This window comes from Raphanus sativus, chromosome 1 (assembly GCF_000801105.2).
Source record: "Raphanus sativus cultivar WK10039 chromosome 1, ASM80110v3, whole genome shotgun sequence".
NCBI classification, from domain to species: domain Eukaryota; kingdom Viridiplantae; phylum Streptophyta; class Magnoliopsida; order Brassicales; family Brassicaceae; genus Raphanus; species Raphanus sativus.
Genome location: NC_079511.1, coordinates 25,718,448 through 25,735,312, shown reverse-complemented (window position 1 = coordinate 25,735,312; position 16,865 = coordinate 25,718,448). Strand labels below are relative to the sequence as shown.

The window sequence follows — 16,865 nt, the reverse complement described above, 5'->3', positions numbered from 1 at the left end:
TCGAGTCGGATCTTTCCGGGTCCGGGTGGGTTCGGTTCTCATGCATAAGAATCTAAAATTAACCAGATAACCAAAGTATCTAAAACGGGTTCGGTTATTTTACTCAAAGTAACCAAAGTATCCGATTCGGTTCAAATTTTTGTATCCAAAAATATCCATTCTATACAGTTTTTTGGGTAAATTTTTATACAAACTATCATATTTAAAATACCCAAAAATACTCAAAAGTACCGAAAATAACTACTATAGTTAACTTATAATATTAATTTTAAAATATTTAAATAATTATAAATATAATTGAAACATATATTTTAAGATATATATTCACATTTCGGATATCTTCGGATACTCATTCGGTTCTCGGTTCGAGTCGGATTTGAGACCGGTTCTTCGGATACAGCAATTTAGAACTCATTCGAATATCTACCCCGGGTCTAATCGGGTTCGGGATCCTGATTTTCGGGTCGGTATCGGATTTTTCTTCGGGTCCGAATATTTTACTTAGGCCTATACTCATTTAAAATAAAACACGATAAAAAAAGATAAAAAGCTTAAGTCTTTTATAAAAAACAAATATATGAAAATATGACATTTACTAAATATTTATCAATTTAGAAAAAATAAAGGAAAATAAATCCGCGTTTTGAAAGCGCGGATCAAAATCTAGTTTTTAGTTATTACAAACACTTAAGCCATTAATTTTTTTCAATCATGTACATGCATAAGATCATATGCATACACATGCATACAATATTTTTTTATGTAACTGAGAACATTATAAAGTACATAAGATATTGAATGCAAAATAACGTTAAATAAAGGAGGAAGGAGTAAAAGAAGAGATAACAAAAAGAAGATGAGAGAAAAGAGCAAACATTAAAAGCTCAACGGCCAACCAACTCTTCTTTTTCTTCTCTCCATCACTCTTCACTGATTCAGCTTTTGCTCCTTCTGTCCCATCTTCATATATATACCCCCAAAAAGCAGGATTATAGAATCAGTACATTTGATCATATGTAACTATTGACCTAATAATATGTATAATTACGTGATTAGCTCAAGGGTGTGCTTAATTAGATAGTAATGCTTTTTTCTGAAACTAATTAGATAGTAATGTTGAGATAATTAATTTAAAAGAACAAGTTTTTTTTTTAAGTTTTAGTTACCTTTAACATTTTGCGAAGGAGGTACGGAGTTGGCGCTTGCTTCAATCCTTCCTAAGCTCTCAAACTCTCTAGCCAATGTCGAGTTTGGAGATAAATGCAGAAGCGCTTCCCATAGAATCAAATTCAAACACGTTTAAGAAAAGAAAAAAGAATCTAACTAAATTAACTTTAAATGATCACAAGTCACAACTACTTTAAATAATAAAATCGTGATTCAGGAAAGTTCATTAAATACCATCAGCTATACTGTCATTTCCATATGGTATAACCAACTGAAGTGAATCATCTAATTATTACAAAATTAATAATAAAACAGTAGAATAAATTAATTAGAAGTGTACATATATACTAGCTAAACTTCATGGACCTTCGTAATAGTTTATATATAACAACTAAATGAAGAATTCTTCATATTTTGTGTTTGGAACTATTTTTTTATTTTGAAACACCAGTAATTTATTCATATAATTAAGTAATAATAGGTATAAAGCTGTACATTGTACTATGGATGACTACCTGCTTGTATACGTACGTGATCTCCAAACTTAGATAAAAAAAAAGAACAACTAAAAGCAAGAGTGAGACATACAAATACACTTGGTGATGTTAGGAGCCGTTATATGACAAGCGGTGGGGAGATGAGCTGCTAGGGTTGCATTAAACTTGAGGCCAAGATTAGGATCATCTTTGTCTTTGATCAATATGCAAACACACTTCTGACTCTTTGTTATAACCTGACCAAAACCTCCACAACAATCTTTTGTTGGAGCTTTTGCGTTTCCACCCACGTAGGTGAGACACGGTGAAAGTACTACCAGCTGGTTCGTACACTCTTCTCTGTCTTGATTCAGATCTGATCTTCCAAACCCTACCAACATGGAGGTTATCACGATGGTTATGATTAGGGCTCTCGTTGATTGCTCCATGGTTCGATGTTTTGATATATATTTTTTTGTGATCTTTCTCTCTGTATATATGTATCTGTTGATTGCTCGCTTTTGGATAAATATAAATGTGTGATAGTGTCTTTATATATACGATGTAAGTGTTGATGTGTTGGTTGGTTGGATGATGAGAATTTATTACGTTTTCACATTTATAGGTGTTGGAGATAATTATTATGGCTTACATATTTCCAAAAATTCGAGCAATTCATTTGGGAGAGAATTAAAGAACAAAAACAATTTATTTTAAAAAGCAAGTTTCATCAGGCTTTTGGGTTTAAAGTTTATTTTTCATTGTTGTATTTTTCTTATAAAAGAGAATAAAGAGAAATTTTCATTTCAGAAAACTTTGAGATGTTCATTAAAAATATGAAAGCATTTGGCATTTTCGAATTGGTTCAATTTTATCTTTGAAACTTAAATTTAGTTGTATAATTATATTATTTCAGATTACTATATTTAATTGCTTAGAATCATATTTTAAGATATTACTAGGTGACTGGTCTGCACCCTGTGCGGACGGATAGTGACGGATTTTTTTAATAATAGAGCAAATTATGTATAAATAGAAAACATAAGGTTAAGATATTTAATAAAGAAAAATAAGCCAAGCTTGAAACAAACTTTTGGGATCAGAACTTTTTGGGATACCAGAAATCAATTTTGATTTTTAACAAAAAATTTATTTATGTGCACGGCATAGAAAAACAGCTAGTATTATTGTAGCTCTTCAAAATATTTTTGGTAACTTTACTTGGAGAATCATCAACTTTTGCAAGAAAATTGTTTGATAAAAACTACTTTTGAAAGATGTGCGCAATGTACTTGTCTAATAATCACCAACAATTGTGTACACTTTGAATAACTCTATGACCATAACATCATGCTCAGTTATATTGTTTCAAATTTTTTGATGAACTGTTCACCAACTTAAACATGAATTTTTGTTTCCTGGTTGAACATTTAAAAGTTATGATTTAAAATAATTAATTGATAAGAGTAGCGTCAAAACAGAATAAATAGTTACGAAAAATTATTACAATTGTAAATATTTAGTTGATTACAATAAAAATAAAAAATGGTTCAGAGTTGTAAAAAATTAGTAATATCATTACTTTTTTATCAACGAAAACCATTTCAATGATATTTCATGATTCTTTCTATAATTTCTATAGAAGCGAATATGATGTCAATTTAAAGAAAGATATTAGAAAATTTTAAAAGATATTAAAACTATATTTCATAAAGTGGTTTGCAATTAGTATGATATCAAGTAATCCATATTCGAGATAAAGTAGATTATTAATATCACCAATTAACTAATAAGAATCATTAATGTAAATCACATTAAATAAATGTAATAAATATGATATCAACTTGCAAGTAATATGTACTCAAAATAAGATAAGTTACTAATGTTTGATATTATTTAAAAATAAATGCGAAAAAAGAATTTCGACCAATGAAATCATAAGGATTTTTGTGAAAGTGTATGTATGAATAACATGTCAGTAGAAGTCAATAAAGTGATTTCTCAGTTAGTTTATAGGGGGATACCAATGGAAACTAGTGGATTTCATAGCATAACTTGTTTTTTTTGTTGCATATATTGTTTTGTGCCATAAATAAATATTTTTCCATGTTAGGTCTGGAAAAAGAAACGAACCCCAAAATTCAAACTGAACTAAGCCAAAAACATCAATCCATATATACATACACCCGAATTTGTCTTGTATATGGGATTTTTGATCTTGGATTTTACTCGAACCATACCTGTAACCAAATGAATGACTAAAATAAGTACAAAACATTAAAAAAACATATTAGATCTAAACTCAAACCAAATTGTTAATGTAAAAGCTATAGCACAAACGTAAAATACAGAATATACCAGAGAATATCTCTACAAAGATATTATGTATACTAATATTCTTTAAAAGCGAACTTACAAGTCTCTCTTTAAACAGAATCCTTACAAGATCAAGACTATTCTTGATTTGTTTCCCTATCTTCACACGTCCTAAGATCAAATACAAGATCTCTAGAGCCTTTCTCTTAGCCTTTAGTATTATTCATTTGTGTACAAGCTTAATGAACTTCACTCTTATGCTAAGAATACAATTATTCTCGACAACCCTAATACACATGTCGAGTTAAACTATATATACAATACAACCAAGTCAGATATTCACGCCATCTATCCAGTATTCACTATCTATCCAAATATGATAAGTTTTCTTAAAGCTTTTCTAAGGCTTTTAAGAACTTCCTTTAATAACCTAGACTTGGTTATTTCATAATTAGATTAATATCCAGAAACCCTTTAATATTACACAATAAAAAATCACATAAAATATTAGAGAAAATCCCATGAAAAACCTTTAAAGTGGCAAGTAGTTCCACTTTAAACCTCCAAAATTTATGTTTCCATAATAAACCTTGAAATTAAAAATATTATTAGCAAAAACTTTCAAAGTAGCTTACATATTTTATATTTTATGTGATGTTAAGATAAACAGAATAATAAAAGTGTTAACGTCTTATTTTAAACATAACTAAGATAAATATAATCATCGGCTTCTTTCTTCATTGTTCCACCAAAGTATATATTTAGTTTCAATGTCTCTCCGTCACTGCATTGTAAATGAATAAAGTTTATCAGTATACACAATTCATTTAAAATAACATATCAAACCCAGAATTATCATACACATTACAAATCAAACATATTTGAATTTTTTTTACAAATCAAACATAAAGCTTGTGGGAATCTCAACAAATTAAAAAAAAAACAATTTGAATAAGAAGATTTTAAATATTAGAACTATCTTACTCCATGTTGTGTACAATATTTCATGATCTCTTCCTCACTCATGTCTCAATAAATCACATATTTTATCAAAAGGAGACATAATTAATAATGAAGGCTTACGGAGTTTATTATTATGTTTATCTTAACATTACATAAAACATGTTAGCCACTTTGAAGGTTTTTGTCAATAATGTTTTCAATTTCAAGGTTTATTATGGAAACATAAAATTTGGAGGTTTAAAGTGGAAGTACTTGCCACTTTGGAGGTTTTTTACGAGATTTTCCCTAAAATATTATAAACAATACGACTAATATATAAAGATACAGTCATATAAACTAAACTATAGTGTGATTTTCTACATGGGAGTCAGTGTGATTTTAAATAGTATTGATCATTTTAAGAAAATATTTAATAACTGGAGAAGACAAGTATTTTTTAACGCTAACTTAGTTAAATTCTCAGTAGTATTAATTTGTATATATTGTACAAATCTTAGGGGTACTCTATATGTGTATTTCTATTTTAATCAAATAGATATTATTTGTTGGAATAAAAAGATTTTGTGGTGTTATAAGATAATTAAAAAGCATATGTTTTAAATAAAGTAACTAGATAATATGACCCGCCCTTCGAAAGGGCGGATATTTTTTTAACTTTTTGGAAAATTAAATTTCCATATTTGAATTTTTTGTAATTATATTTGTATTTAATGTTAATTTAATTTAATAGAATAATCTCTGAAATAAATAAAATATATTGTTGGACATAACAATTATCAATAGGTCATGATATTGTTTTGATATAACAGACTAAATGACAGTGGCATTTCTGTAAATATTTTGAAAAACTAATTTCAAAAAGAAAAGACTTCTTTTTAATGTGTTTTGATAAATTTTTGGAACAATGAAAATGAATATTCTTTAAGTATATACTGATTTTAAGATTAGTTTGTTGCTACATTTGAAATATTACTAGATATATCGTTATTTGAAATTTGAAATTTCTCAAATGCAAAAACGAACCAGTTTTGATTAAACTACCCGTATGTCCATTGTGTTTTTGAATGGTTAGTATTATAAAAGAGTTAAAAAAAATATTTCAGTGATAGAATATATATTCTTCTACCTTATGTCTTAGTTTATACCTTAAAAGAAGTTATGCTGGGTGTAAATGACATCAAGTGAGGAGAAACATTGATTTTGGTGTGCGGTAAAGAGAACTTGATGAGTAAAAATAAATAAGTAGACCAACTACCACTGAAAAACGTCAGTTAATATATATATTTGTTGATTAGATATGTACTATTTCGTTAAACTATGTTATTATGATCGATTATATTGGATAACAGTTCATACAGTATTATTAAATTAGTTTCGTGGGGACTTGCTGACTTTTTTTTGAACGACTGGGACTTGCTGACTATATAATGTAAATATTATGTAACGTGGTTTTAGGTAACTGACGTGTGTGTTAAAGCTAGAGAAATGAATAAGTCCAAAAACTAATAACAACTTCTAATAGTAGATAAAAATAGAATCCTAAATTAATAGATTAGATTGCTCAGTTTTGTAAATACTTACAAAACAAGAAGGCACCTCGAAAAAAAAATTCTGTTTAATTAGTATAAATTCAATAATCAAAAGAAAAAACACTACGATAAATTTTAAAAATTATTATTGCAGATAAGAAATTAGATCTTTACGGACAATGAAATTCTTAAATGTTATTTTCTCTTTCCATATCATTTTATCCTACGTAGCAATGATAGCTCAGAAGTCACAAACATCATTTATTACTTTAAATTTGTAGAAATTTTTCAGTAAAATTCACCAGTTATTGATCAACTATTTTACACAATACTTTATAGATTTTTTTTATTTTGGAGAAATACAAAAGGAATATATATACAACAGACTAACAACCTAAGTTGAGAATCAAGCAATTCCAAAACTAAGCATAAGTTTCACTGCAAATTGCAGGGATGCAACAGTGTCTATCTCTCTAACTTTGTCATATTTGTGATGCCTATGTCGGTCCCCATGCCATAAAACGAAGGCATAAATGGAGGTAGCACATAAAAAAGAAACACTACTGTTAGTACTTACAAACTACACTTTCTTCATAAAGACGTCACCTAATTAGTCAGTACCGACTTCGCTGGAAAAAGACAGATGTTTGGTGGTTAAATCTTAAAGTGGTCCTCACGTAACGGACGTTCTGATGAAATCATGCACTCCCCTAAACTGAAGAATAACGAATATATGTTACTCTGTATATGTATGCGTTGATCATGCACTCCCCTAAACTCAAGAATAATGAATATATGTTACTCTGTATAATGTAGTAATAGTATTATGTCTCATGCGTTGGTATTTCCTTATGAATTGAATTATGAAATTAGACCAATCATCTTCGTTTCTCTCTACCGAAGCACCAATTACAAACGGCCACATTGCTAGTAGGTGAACCACGACAAATTCATGAACTACCTCTCGCTAATAAATAATTTAGTTTGTTTATATTCAAATTACGTATGTAAGGGTTGATAATTTGGCAAAAAAGTCTAAGACCATCTTTATCCCATATACTCAAAATGGATTTCTTAATATTTTTTTAATAATATTAGTAGTAAATGTGAAGTTAAGAGGTATATTTAAGAGAAACGAATATTTATGTCCTCCAATGCAAGTTTTTTATTTAGGGGTTTTTAAGAAAATACATTACACATAGGGATGCCAATCAAGGATCTGGATCGCGGATATAGTTTATAAAGGCTTATTGCGGGGTGGGATTGGACCTCCATTTGATAAACCCGCAAAATTGCGGATCTCGCGGGACGGGTTCAAAGCGGGACGGGCTCAAAGCAGGACGGGTTCAAAGCGGGACGGGCTCAAAGCGGGACGGACCGAAAGCGGGATGGGTTAAACTGCGGGATTTTGAAGTCTCCATTTCTGCTTTCATCATAATGGATTAGACATTATGGAGCTCGGTGGTTTCAGGGTCGATGATGCTTCCGGTCTTCCAAGCGTCTTTGATCTGCACCGGCGGAGCTTCTTCAAGCTATCATAAGTGATAATAAAAGCATTTGTTTTGTATAAGCTTAATATATTGATCTTGTAAGAGTATGCTCGATCATGTGTATGCTCGATCATGTGTAAGCTCAAACTCAATTATTTTCTATGTTTGTTTGTGCATATAAAAACAAGCAATATAATATTCGATGTCCCGCGGGACGGCCCGCGAAGTCCTGCATATTTCGCGGTACGGGATTGGGCAGCTAGTTTGAAGACCGCATCCCGCGCGGGACAGGTCCGCCGTGTACCGCCAGAAGCCGAACCCGCAGCGGTTCGGGACGGGACGGGACGGGACGGGAGAGCCCAATTGCCATCCCTAATTACACAAGTGACTAGACTACACAAAGAATACAAACCAGACTACACAAGCTTCATACACATGCGTACAGATGCAAAATTTCCAGAACTGGACCTTCATGCAAAATCAGCAACCTGTTAACATCCTCTGCAGAGACATGGTCAATTCAGATACATACTTGAGCTTTGGCACCATCTTCCAAACATATCTCCACCGTTTAGACAAAACACTCGTTGCTATGACATCTTTTGTTGGAACTGAAGACAATATATGCAGGAGCAAAGCTTCAGGCAACTCACTGATCATGTCCTTTCAGATACACAAAGGAACTGTCTTTACTCTGTTTCTAGTGAACAATGTGAACCAAGAGACTTGGGTTCTGCATAACCATAACCAAAAACGAAAGCATCTCTTGCTGACTCTCTTCCATCCCTTGAACTCTGTCTTCTAAGTGTAGCATCTTAGCGTATGTGCTCTCCTGGTATTGCCTAACTTTCACCAGCTCCTGCGCCAATGCCTTCTTATCCCCTTTCAAAATATCAACCTCTTTCCACAGTTCACTCTCCCCAGACCTTTTTTCCTGATAAGCATCATCAGCAGTAGTTTTTCTCTGATGCTCACTACTACTCTGAACATTCTTTAACAACTCTTTTTGTCCTCTCACAAACCAGTCATTAGCAAACTCCCAACGATCTGCATCAACTTTGCTAAATTCCTGAAACCAAAAATAAAAAGAAAAAAAACACAAACTTTACTCTCACCACCACATCACTATATTGACAAAAAAACATATTTCTTGATGATTAGCATATACCCATTTCATCATTTAACCACTAGTTTGACAAAGTAATCAAATTTCTTAAAATAATAAAGAAATCAACTTTACAGAGAAGAGGGTCGTGTTGTGTGTTTGCTGTGTTTGAAGTATTTGGACAAGAGTTGAGCAGAGAAGAGGGCCGTGTCCGAGATAACGAAGCTGTTGTCTCCATTACTACTCCACGAGATGATGGAATTGGTTGAGGAATCGTCGACCATTTCGTAGCATTTCCTCAGGAGTGGAGCCACTGAAGAAGACGAAGAAGAATCAACACAGTCCGACGACGATGATTTTCGTCGCAGGAGAGAACTTTCGAGAGAGAGGAGAGAAACGACGAAGAAAGAAGACGCCCCTCCTCTGTCCTCTTACACGCCTACACGTGCCACCAAGAGATGCCTCATCTCGTCTCTAATTAAGACACGGTTCTTCTCTAATTATGTATTTTTCATTTTTTTAAAACCAAAATTACTTTAAGAGACGCTTTAAAGACAGCGATAAAGATGCTTAATGCCGCTTAAAATACGTTATATATAGAAAAAAGTATATGGAAACAGAAACTTTTTTGAAGTAAACGAAGGGACAGCGAATAAAACCAACGATTATATAGATACTAGGGCAAGTCCGCGCTACGCGCGGGATTTGATGTATCGGGTTTTATGAAAAATAATTTTGTGTAAATTTTATTTTAGGTTCAGTTGATTGTGAATGTGATATGTTAAATGATTACTGTCTTCACCAAATTCCAATTATACAACTAAAAATGTTATGAAAGCATTCTTAGTTGTTATTTGAAGCAAAAAGAAATGGAAGAGGTGCTTAGGCCTAAATGCATTAGATTTTTGTCTATTAAATCTAATGCATAGAACCCAATCTATGATTTGTTAGACTCAGCATCATTTGATCATTATTTGTTTTAGAGAAAATGTATTTTTTCATAAAAACTAATGAATTCAAGAAATAAACATACAAAAAAATCTATAATTAGTGTATATAATTTAGTCAGCTGTCGTTCTAGAGATTTATATCCCGAATACTATCATACACGAATTCGTGATTTCCAACAAAATAAAATATACTCACATTTCAAGTAACACAATTCAAATAGACATTCGGGTCATGTTTTATATCGTAGGTCTTAACGATAAATTTGGATGGAATTCAGTTAAAAAAATAGGATGGAACAAAAATAATGAACGCAAATACAACATTCGAGCTACAAATAGTTTTACTATTTTTTTTTTGAGGGGTGAGGAGAGGTGCATGCAGTCTGTATGAGTTACGTATGATCACCTAGTGTCGTATTTCTTTTTTTTTATGAATTGTGAACACATCGTCTGTTGTGTGTAAAATAGTAGGGAATATTTGAGAAGCTTGACCTTGTAATTCTTAAGTTGTAGTCGAGGATCAGTGTGTGGTGTGTTTAAAATCGTGGAAAAATATCAATTAAAAAAAGAAAACTTTGTATACAATACATGTGTCTTAGAGACTATAATATTGATCATCTACTCTACCATAATTTGTTTGAAGCTGAAAAATGTTACATAGCTTCATTAGTAAACTATCAAATAAAATTATTGTTAAGTATAGATGTTACACATGTATTTAAATTTTATACTTAATACATTAATCACCTACAACCTCTCTTCTTCTCATCTTCTTTAATTGAACTCGAGAGGTGGAGCATAGCCTACAAACCAACTGAGCCCCCACAATCAACTTCTTATAGTATGACATCACCTACCCTTCTACATTTTTTGCTAATCAACTAAACGCAAGGTTTTTTCTCAGTTCATTTTGTGTGCTTTTATCAATATGTCAAGCTCACACTAATTACGGTCTCGCCATGTACTCGCCCAGGCCTTTCTTTCTCCTTGATTAACTTCATTTTCGATATCAATTTGGGAGTGACCCGCTTGCAATTTTAAGAAACGTTTTACCCATATTTGTTTGGTTCGTTGTAGGCTTGTAGCTAGAGCCCACAACATTAATTCCCTCCTCCACATTAATTATATCTCAACATTATTTATTAACCAATTCTTTTTTTTAATAACCCTGTCATTGATTTCAATGTACAAAAACATACAAAAAGACTTACAATAAAGATTTCTGTTAAACAAAATTCGATAAGATACACATATAATACAATCAAGCTTGGTTATTTATCAAGCTGGCAATAGTTCTAATCAAAAACCGTTTTTACTGCAGTGCTTCCGGTCCTTGAAAATTCTAATCCTGCATAAGCTTTAAATAAGCCATAAGCTAGTTGATCAAAAAAAAACCATAAGCTTTAAATAAGCTGCAATGATAGCCAAAGAATAATTTTGAAACAGTTAAAAAAGGAACGGAAAAGCCAAGAGAGATATATATACGGTGTAAGTCTTTCACTGTGTAAGCCAATGGAGTTTCAGGAGAGAGATGATACTTTTTCAACTTTCCGTTTGGCATATCCGTAATAAGAAGTCGAGCTCCACCATGACACAGCTGAATAACATTCCAAAACATATGTAAAAACACATCAGACAACAGTCTAGACAAAGTCATATAATACAACTTTAAGAAGCATCTTACACAAATTTGGAGACTTCAAAGATGGCACGACAGGTTGCAATCAGAAGCAGAACGACCAAGAGCAACCTGCATTACTTCAGTTCGAGTCGAAGAAGAACCTGGGCCAATAAGAACCAAAATACAAATCAAAGACTCAGCGTAACATATATTAGACAGAGCTCTTAGTATTATGGAGATCAGAGAGCTTCTTTTAAACATTTTCATATCATTAAAGTTGTTTTCCAAACTCTGGTTGATGTTAGATCTATCAAATAAAACAGTATCTAGAGCGACGGATATCAGAAACTTACAATTCTCTGGCTGATTTGATTGACATAGAATGTTTAAACTTATCAGATCCTCATGATGCACCATACAATTGATTGGAATCTGTAAAAAAATGATTGTTAAATCATATTGCTTGTTAGAGCGAGATATTTCAACGGATGGAAAAGCAAGCCATAAGAAGAATCAAGTGCCAAGGTTCATACTCTAGAGTGTGATGAACATAATCGAATTTTTTCTTCGACTAAAACCAAAAAAAAAGACGTAAACAGAACTAAAAATATAACTCAGAAATCAAATCAAAGAGCTTGTAATTGTCAAATGTTTGGTATTGTAAATTGTAAAGCTCAAATATATTCATTGAAAAGGAAAGAGACTGATTTTTTCTTTTGCCGGGATTACCTTAACGCCGAGGTGGAGTATGTAGACGTCCTTAAGCTCGCCGCCCTCCAGAAACGAAGCAACCTCATCTCAATCGTGGAAGAACATCTTCCAGACTTCAAGTCAGTAAGAAAAACTTGAGAGATAGCCATTTTCCAGAATCTAAATGGATTTATCGGTTTGAATAGATTGTAGGATAATTTCGAGAATAAGGATGCTAACCTTTATATACTGAGGTTTCCACTGCTTTGCAAGAGCGAAGCATACAATAAATGTAGATTGTGAATGATGGAATCAAGGAGGACTTTAAGAAGAATGTGAAACTGGTAAAATTCAGGGGAGGAAGAAGACGAATAGAAACCTAGAGTTGGAGACTACATCACGACGGCGGAGAAGACTAAGGGTTCAACCCTTGAAGTAGAAAACGAAATATTTCAAGATGATTTTCTCTTATTTTTTCATATGAGCTTTACAAAGCTTCATTAAAAAACCGTGTGAAATCAAAAGCCCAAACGAATATTAATCTTGAATAAATGAAACGTTGAGTTTCAACGTGTCAACACTAAGATCAATGAGTTTATGACCTGGAATCTGACGTGGCGCAAGGAAGAGTGATTAAACTCTACCTTATATATAGATATAAATTACACTATACACGCGCATCACACATGAATACACATCAACCTCCTCCACTTATTTAAATTTATAAACAAAAAAAATCACATTCCCTAGTCAATGTTCGTTAGCAAATCCATAAAATCAAAACGAATTCACAAATATATTAAACAATATACAATTATTTATTACTAAACAATATAGTAATATATACAGTTTTTTAATTTTTCTCTAGAAACATCTCTACAGCTCAACATGTATAAATAACATCGCACACCTCCTTAGTTTCATGCATGATTTATAACAAACCTCTACTAAAACCAAAAAGAAAAAGTCATGGCTAAGCTCATTTTCTTCATCTTTCTCCAAATCCTCCTTCTGTCCGTCGTTTCTTCCACTGGAGATGATGGAGAAAACTTTGCAAGAACCATAGATAGGAAACTTCTCGGTCTTCACAGGAAAGAGAAGCTAACACATTTCAAAGTCTATTGGCACGACATCTTAAGCGGTCCAAACCCAACCTCCATTATGATCCAGCCACCGGTTACAAACTCTACTACCTACTTTGGAGGAATCACTATGATCGACAACGCGTTGACTGCGAAAGTCCCGACGAACTCCACGTTAGTTGGCCAGGCCCAAGGGTTTTACGCTGGAGCGGCCCAAAAAGAGTTAGGTTTTTTAATGGCGATGAACTTTGTTTTTAAGACAGGGAAGTACAACGGAAGCACGATCACGATTCTTGGTCGGAACACCCCATTTTCGGAGGTCAGAGAAATGCCGATCGTTGGAGGAAGTGGGCTTTTCAGATTTGCTAGAGGCTATGTCGAGGCTCGGACAAAGTGGTTTAATCTCAAGAACGGTGATGCTACTGTTGAGTATATTTGTTATGTTCTGCATTATTGATGTTTTGGACGTGCTTATATATTTAATTCGACGAACCACTTTTGCAGCAAATTATGCAGTTGAGTTGGAGATGCCTAACACCTGTCTAAACCTATTTAAATATTTTTTTTCTAAAGATAAAAAATATTTCAAATGTATTTTCTTTAACACTGTTTAAATTAAAATTTTAAACAGTTGAGAAAATGTGTGATATTTTTTTAATATCATACATCTATCAACTATTATTAATTGGACATATTCCTAATTTAATCAGATTAAAAATTGTTTTTAAATGAACTCCAAATTGACTGAATATACCAAGAGAAAGTTTTTAAAGAGAGGTCAGAGTATCTTAAACTGGTTTTTATATAAAATATAAAAATTGTCATATATATTTGGGATAATTTGAAAAATACCTTATTTATGATTTTAAATTTGAAAAATACATCTCTCTTTTCTTGTTTTTGAAAACTATTCCTTTGTCTATGTGATAAGACATTTTTATCCTTATTTTAATTGGAATTAATCTTAATAAATAAAAGCTATCTACTCTATGTGATTTCTTTGATAATTTTTGATTTATTATTTGTGTTACTATTTCATGGGGGTCAAGCTTTTCCTCTCTTTGTCCTTCAGGACCCTTAACTTATTTCTCCAACGAGTTTGATTTGCACGGTACAAGGGACATACCCGAGTTTCCTACTTTTCTTATTTGATCTTCCAAAAAAATATATTTTCCTAAACTCATATTCAACATCTGGAACTGAGAAGAAGTACCAGAATAATACATAAGGGTAACATGGAAAGTCTGAATGTACGTTATGTACTTAGATCTTTTGAAACTAGGTATTTGCTTTGTTTCTTTATTTACATGTTGAAGGAAAAGAGAGTGTTTGTTTTTGTATCTCAAGTCTCAGCAACTCAGAGAAAGTATATTCTCTTTTAGATTCTGCATTGTTAGTTTCTTTTAAGGTTTTGTAATTGGTTACTGAACTTTGAATACAATCGCTGGATCGATTACCTGTTATATTTCTGGTCATTAGCAAGACTGCGTGTTTTTTTTTTTTTTTGAAGAAAGGCTTAGCAAGACTGCGTGTTCCTCTGGGTATCTTCAGTTATGATCAAATAAAACTTTGGTCTAGTAAGTTTCTAATGACGATGAAAACGAACAGGTTTTCAATTTAATTCTTGATGATTACCAAAACTCACCATCATCGTCATCTTTCTAGATTAAACTTAAATCATATTTGCGATATGAATGAAAAAAAATCACACAACTTGCGTTCCACATTCTAGATTTTAGGTATGGTAGCGTTTTCGTTTTTTTAGCAACATTTACATCATATATAATAGAATATTGAAATAGGACTAGTATATAGTGTAAGTTTTTCAATCGTTTCTATTTTATATTCAAATATTAGAATGATTATAAACATTCAATATGGATAGTTTAGACATTTTACTTTGTGGAAAGTGTAATTTTCAAAAAAAAGTAAATGAAAGTGTAGTTTTCAAAATAAATTCTTCTTTTAAAGTATATTTCCAAATTTTCCCTATATATTTTGTGTTTTTGTAATTTTATATGTAATCTGAAAAACCTCGTGGTTTGGTTTGCATCGGCGTCTGATTATGTCCCATGGTTTACTGAATTAATAAGTAATATATTCTGACCTGCCTTTAAAAGGGCGGATATATTTTTTGTTTTATTTTTTGAGAACTTTTTCATATTTGTATTTTTTTTTAATTATATTTAATATTAATTTAATCTAATATAATTTTTGGTAACTATATTAAATATATAAAGTTTCATTACTATTCTCTTATACCATAAGCACTTCTGAAATTATTTTTAAATCTTATTAACAGAAGTTACAATATGTTATATTTTCTTAATAGTTACCTAACATAATTAATCAAGTATATTTTAATCGAATAACCTATTTAAAACCCGTTAACCTAAATAAGTTTATATAAATAATTATTTCTATTAAAAATCCACTCAAACCTTATTAAACTCTCTTTTTAACATCATGTGCTTTGTTAATTAATAAATTTAATGTATGTGCAATATTTAAAATTTAAATAAATTAATGTATGGTTGAATAAATCATAATTTCTTGAGCTGTGATGTAAGTTATGATGTCCTATTGCGATAATGATTTTTGTAGAAAATATCAAATTTTATTATAATTAAATGTTATACTGCAATAGTCGGTGAAAATAGTATATATTTTCTTTCGTAATAGGTGAAAAAATGCCTTTCGGTGAAAATAATATCTATTGGTCAAATCAATGTGGAACCTACCCAGAAGTCTGGATCTCAAATCCCATTAAGTCCAGCCTATATACTCGAAAATATTGATTGTGATGTTTTCATATTAGATCCAAATCCGGGATAAAAAAGGTAAATTTAGTGATCCTCATATAATCCGGCTCAAATTTAGGATTAGCTATAAAACTATATTTTAGATATCCATAAAATCCGATTAAAAACTTCAAAAGTTCGTCATTGATATGTGATCTGGCAATGGTTGACCCGATAAAAATCTAGATAAATTTAATAATTTTTTAAAAATTCAATTTAAATTTAATTTCATAATAATAATTATTTACTAATTTATAGGCAAAATCCTAATCTGGTAGATAAATTAGTCAAATAATTTGTAATTCATGAAATTGAAATAAAATCTAGTTGTATTTTGATATGTAAAGAGAATAGGACAGTTATGGTAATAAGATATTATGGTCTAGTGGTTGTAGAAGGGATGGTCACTGCTCTCCTGTTCGAACCTGTATGTTTCTTTTTTGTTTTGATTTTTTTTATTAATGGTACAATTATAATTAAATTGTCTTCCTCCTCAAGACAGTTTTTAAGTTTCCTGCAACTCTTTTCATCGTAACAATGCTATGACTTAGCCTTTTTCTTATTGTTTTTCATCAAATATACAGATCAGGTAGCCAGTATTCGATTGCAATGATTCAAAAATAGAAAAAATGAATTATTTTGATAATCTGGGTTATGGAGATATCTGAAATTCTA

At 31.4% G+C, this 16,865-nt stretch overlaps 2 protein-coding genes and 1 long non-coding RNA gene across 3 annotated transcripts; 1 reads left to right on the top strand and 2 right to left on the bottom strand.

The window, feature by feature from the left end:
* Nucleotides 1-718: 718 nt before the first annotated feature.
* Nucleotides 719-2,169, bottom strand: LOC108808623 (non-specific lipid transfer protein GPI-anchored 6). Its single transcript, XM_018580740.2, has 3 exons — nt 1,756-2,169; nt 1,167-1,271; nt 719-960 (listed from the first exon to the last, which is right to left on the bottom strand). Exons 1-3 carry the CDS (start codon nt 2,090-2,092, stop codon nt 812-814), a joined length of 591 nt encoding a protein of 196 aa, XP_018436242.1. The 5' UTR covers nt 2,093-2,169; the 3' UTR covers nt 719-811.
* A 5,909-nt stretch (nt 2,170-8,078) lies between these two features.
* LOC108808616 (uncharacterized) lies at nt 8,079-9,699 on the bottom strand. Its single transcript, XR_001942744.2, has 2 exons — nt 9,182-9,699; nt 8,079-9,010 (listed from the first exon to the last, which is right to left on the bottom strand). It is a non-coding gene; the product is annotated as an uncharacterized LOC108808616 (long non-coding RNA).
* A 3,538-nt stretch (nt 9,700-13,237) lies between these two features.
* Nucleotides 13,238-13,885, top strand: LOC108835397 (dirigent protein 20-like). Its single transcript, XM_018608657.2, has one exon. It carries the CDS (start codon nt 13,277-13,279, stop codon nt 13,844-13,846), a length of 570 nt encoding a protein of 189 aa, XP_018464159.1. The 5' UTR covers nt 13,238-13,276; the 3' UTR covers nt 13,847-13,885.
* Nucleotides 13,886-16,865: the final 2,980 nt, after the last annotated feature.

Bases quoted from the DNA above. Each gene is read 5' to 3' on its own strand.
- LOC108808623 (XM_018580740.2), bottom strand. From the start codon at position 2,092: ATGGAGCAATCAACGAGAGCCCTAATCATAACCATCGTGATAACCTCC. The intron at 1,272-1,755 runs GTATGTCTCACT...TTCTATGGGAAG, and splicing joins TAACATCACCAAGTGTATTT to CGCTTCTGCATTTATCTCCA. The intron at 961-1,166 runs GTAACTAAAACT...ATATATATGAAG, and splicing joins TCCTTCGCAAAATGTTAAAG to ATGGGACAGAAGGAGCAAAA.
- LOC108835397 (XM_018608657.2), top strand. From the start codon at position 13,277: ATGGCTAAGCTCATTTTCTTCATCTTTCTCCAAATCCTCCTTCTGTCC.